This window comes from Xenopus laevis, chromosome 4L (assembly GCF_017654675.1).
Source record: "Xenopus laevis strain J_2021 chromosome 4L, Xenopus_laevis_v10.1, whole genome shotgun sequence".
Taxonomy (NCBI): Eukaryota; Metazoa; Chordata; class Amphibia; order Anura; family Pipidae; genus Xenopus; species Xenopus laevis.
In genome coordinates, this window is record NC_054377.1 from 95,522,504 (window position 1) to 95,526,414 (window position 3,911).

General features: G+C 37.7%; 1 protein-coding gene across 1 annotated transcript in view; it reads left to right on the forward strand.

The window, feature by feature from the left end:
- The window catches only part of arpc5.L (actin related protein 2/3 complex subunit 5 L homeolog), a gene marked incomplete at its 5' end in the record, with an annotated part of 6,532 nt that extends 3,138 nt beyond the window's left edge, over positions 1 to 3,394 (forward strand). The window contains 2 exon segments of the mRNA NM_001093981.1: positions 181 to 357; positions 2,142 to 3,394. Coding sequence (NP_001087450.1) covers positions 181 to 357; positions 2,142 to 2,204 — 240 coding nt within the window. The 3' untranslated portion in view covers positions 2,205 to 3,394.
- Between the last annotated feature and the right edge of the window lie 517 nt (positions 3,395 to 3,911).

The window sequence follows — 3,911 nt, forward strand, 5'->3', positions numbered from 1 at the left end:
CACTGTACTTCATGCACTTTCTGTTCCCATAATCAGCCAATATGCAATAGGTTTAATGTTCCTGTCAGCAAGTTTTCCAATACCATTTTCTAACTAATCTTTGAAACCTTTGGAGTTAAGGTATATAACACGCTCTTAATCCTAATGTGATTGTTGATTTAAGCATTGCTTTTTATTTAGGACCGAGCTGAGAACCTGGTGCTGAAAGTTCTTATATCATTTAAAGCAAATGAAATAGAAAAGGCTGTTCAATCTTTAGACAAAAATAGCACGGACCTCTTAATGAAATACATCTACAAGGGCTTTGAGAGTCCGTCTGACAACAGCAGTGCTGTCCTGTTGCAGTGGCATGAAAAGGTGAGCAAATTGCTTTGTAACAGACCAACATATTTTTATATTTTCTTGTAGCAATGTTAACATTCTTTGACACACTCTCCCACTCTTTCTCTTGCACATATAAAATCTCTTGTATAATATCTTGTATAGCCGCAGTAAAAATGCTGAAATACATAGTATCTTCCAATATCCCATGGGGTTCCAATAACCATAGGATCTCTGCTTCAAAAAAGTAACATGTTTCCGGCCATTTGGTGCACCCTAGGCAGAAGTTGTCAGGGACAAAATAAATTGTGTATAAACCAAAAGATAAAAAAAAGGAACCAGTTTCACAGCATCTAAAAATACATTTGGCATTTGCCAATTTATACCCTCAAAAATTCTATTTTCGTAAAATATTCTTGGATTCTGTAACCATCATTAAGTACAATACACATAAATTAAAGTACTCACAGATGCTTTTGGATCTCATTAGTTTACATTAAAAGAGAGATCAGATCTCTTGTGCAACCAACACAGCACATTTAGAGAGTAATAAATTAATGTGGGGCTTGCTTTTAAACGGTTGCACAAAAACTTGTGTTCCCATTACAACAAAAGTGCTTTCCCTTAATCATCTCTCAAGATCATACACAAATTGCGCTCAATTAATTATGCCATATGAATTTAATAGACCTGAAAACACGAATAAAATTCAATTAAAATAAGAAAACCTCGAATCAAATAAAAAAAAAACTTGATTCAAGGTTTTTTTTCTCCAAAAAAAACTTGACTGTCAGGAAGGCTGCAAACATCACCAAATTGATCCCTGGGCCTCTCCCATTGACGAGTACAGCAAAAAATAGTCGCGTTTGAGTTCTTAAAGGGCCAGAGTATAAAACTCGAAATTCAAATTAATAGAGTTTGGATAATTCACAATTCGCATTTGCGAGTTTTGAACATGCTTTGAACATATGGAGTGCAGTGTATGCAAAACTTTAGGCCCCAATTCACAGCCCAGAAGTTGTTGCAGAGTTCTTTTGGGCTACTTTAGCAGCCCTACGATATATGCAGCATACAGTGTTAACTGGATCCAATATCCTTCTGAAATAAGTTGTGCTGAGTGAGTCCGCATATGTACTTGGCTTTTATAGTCTGTCCTGAAATAAGCAATGCCATTTTGGTTATACTCACATTTAGCCTTATTGAGTTCAGTGTATGCAATACTTTAGGACTACAACCACAGCAGCCCAGAATTTGTTGTAAAGTCCAGAAAAGAGTGTTTGTTTCTAGAAGCCCACGTAAGCAACACAAAATGAACTGCGAAGCCTTGTTCCATCTTTTTGAGTGGGAGCAGTTGTTTAACAACACTAAATGGGAAAATAGCTAATACTAAATATATCAATGGATAATAATGTAGTACCAGTTTAGACTCAACATATTACAGTCATTTAGACTGCAACTATATGCTGAATACTTTGTGAGTTCTGAGCCAAGGTTTGTTTAGGATGTTATGTATGCCATATAGTCCTGAAGAGGCTTTATCTACTCTTATTCCAGTTCCTTCTTTATGTCTGCATGGCCAGTGCAACAAAATAGTGGAAAACATAGGGGATGCCTGGATCAACTTAATAAATTGTGTAGAGGGAAAGGAATAAATAATTGTGCACCCTCTTCTTTATACAGTTGTTATATTTTAACAGGATGCTAATGAATTGACAAAGCATTTTAAGCTTTTTATGGGTGCTTCTATGTAAAAAGTAAGGCAACATTACTCGGTAGCTGAATGCATAACAGCCTCATTTTGACTTTTGTCTTCTCCACAGGCTCTGGCAGTGGCAGGCGTCGGCTCCATAGTCAGAGTTCTGACTGCAAGAAAGACCGTTTGAACGTTCACGTGTTTGTGACAAGGAAGAGCTGGTTCCAAGACCAAACTCCCGTGCCGCAGCTAAACTGGGGGCAAGCCAACCTTTCGCTGCCACATTTCTATTCTTCCTTCTGTTTTTTGCAGCTTTGATTTTTTTTGATACATTTTTTAAACAAAACCATACAAGTGTGTGCTGTGAGTGCAGTGCTCTGTTGACAGAAGTATTAAGTTATCTGCATTTCATTACCTGCCCTTAATGAGCTGGGCTCTTTTGAATAATCACCCTTCCCTCAAAAATATGTAGACTAATGGGAAATAGAAGCACTTGCAGTGCTCTCTTCACCTACATCTACTGCACCTTCTAACCTCATTTATTCAAGGGCAAAAGCACCAACTTGTTCTTAAATCAGTCATTGTCAATTCCTCTGCTTTGCCATTTCCCACTCGGCTAGGAGCATACTCTCAGGAGTGGCGTTTTGCAATCTAAAGCTTTTATATCTCTGAACAGATATCTCAGATACATATCTTGGAGGAATCTGGATTACATTACATTACTCCCTCAGGGCCTAAATGTTTAAAAGGGATATTTTGTGCTTGATGCAGCAGATGGTGCTTACTATGCAGCTATAGCAGCTTTTTTTTCCCAAATAAAAAAAGATGACTTTAATTAACATCCATGAACTGTTCGACTTTGCAGCATTTGTTCATATTGCACAACTTACCTCTCATTGAAAGTACTTACTGACACTGTGCAGCCAATTGTCATATATCCAATAAGGGCATAATATTAAGGTTTTGGTAAAGGGTTACCATTTCAGAATATAGCTGCTTTAGTTAATGAGGGGAAACTCCATATGAGGGCTTTATGACAATCCATAAGTATTCCAAGTGCACAGTAGGCCATTGGCAACTAGTCCGTTACTACAGAGCTAATGGATGAAACGTTGATTACAGATGATCTGGCACCATTGATGCATATAGTTGCATTGTATAGTTTCAGATCTCCTTCCACTGCAAAGCATAATGTGACATGCAAAATCATTATAGATGGGAATTCAAAGGTGGAAAGCGCTCAACAACCATATGCCTAAAGGAGTGAGGCCTTAGCCACTTCTGTGCTACTGTCCTGTAACTCTTAAAAGTATATTACAGGGCCTTTAGCAATTAAGCTGTTCAACTTTGGTATGTTTTTTATGGATGAATAAAAAAAAATATTGATTTGGACATCTGAGTTCTTCATTTATACCTAACAAATTGCTGTTGAATGATGTACGGGTATAGGAACCCTTATCCAGAAATCTCCAAATTACGTAAAGGCCATCTCCATTTTTATCAAATAATTAAAAATTTTAAGATTAATTTCCTTTTTCTCTGTAATAATAAAACAACTTTACTTAATCCTAACTCAAGGTGGCCATACACGTAGAGATTGCCAAACAAATGGATCTATCCTCCATATATGCCCACCTTGAGGGCTGATCCAATTGTGGGCCATAGGGCCCAATGATTGGATCATAATGCAGCAATACAGGCGGTCAGATCAAATAACAGATGTGGTCTGCAATCTGATGGGATTTTTAGCCCTGCCTGATCAACATCTGACCAATTTTCGCCACATATCGATTGGGGAAGCCTGTTGGAGGGTCCCACTCGGTCTGTCGGCAGCTTTTATAGGCCGGTGTATGGCTACCTTACGATATTCATTCTTATTGGAGGCAAAACAATCACC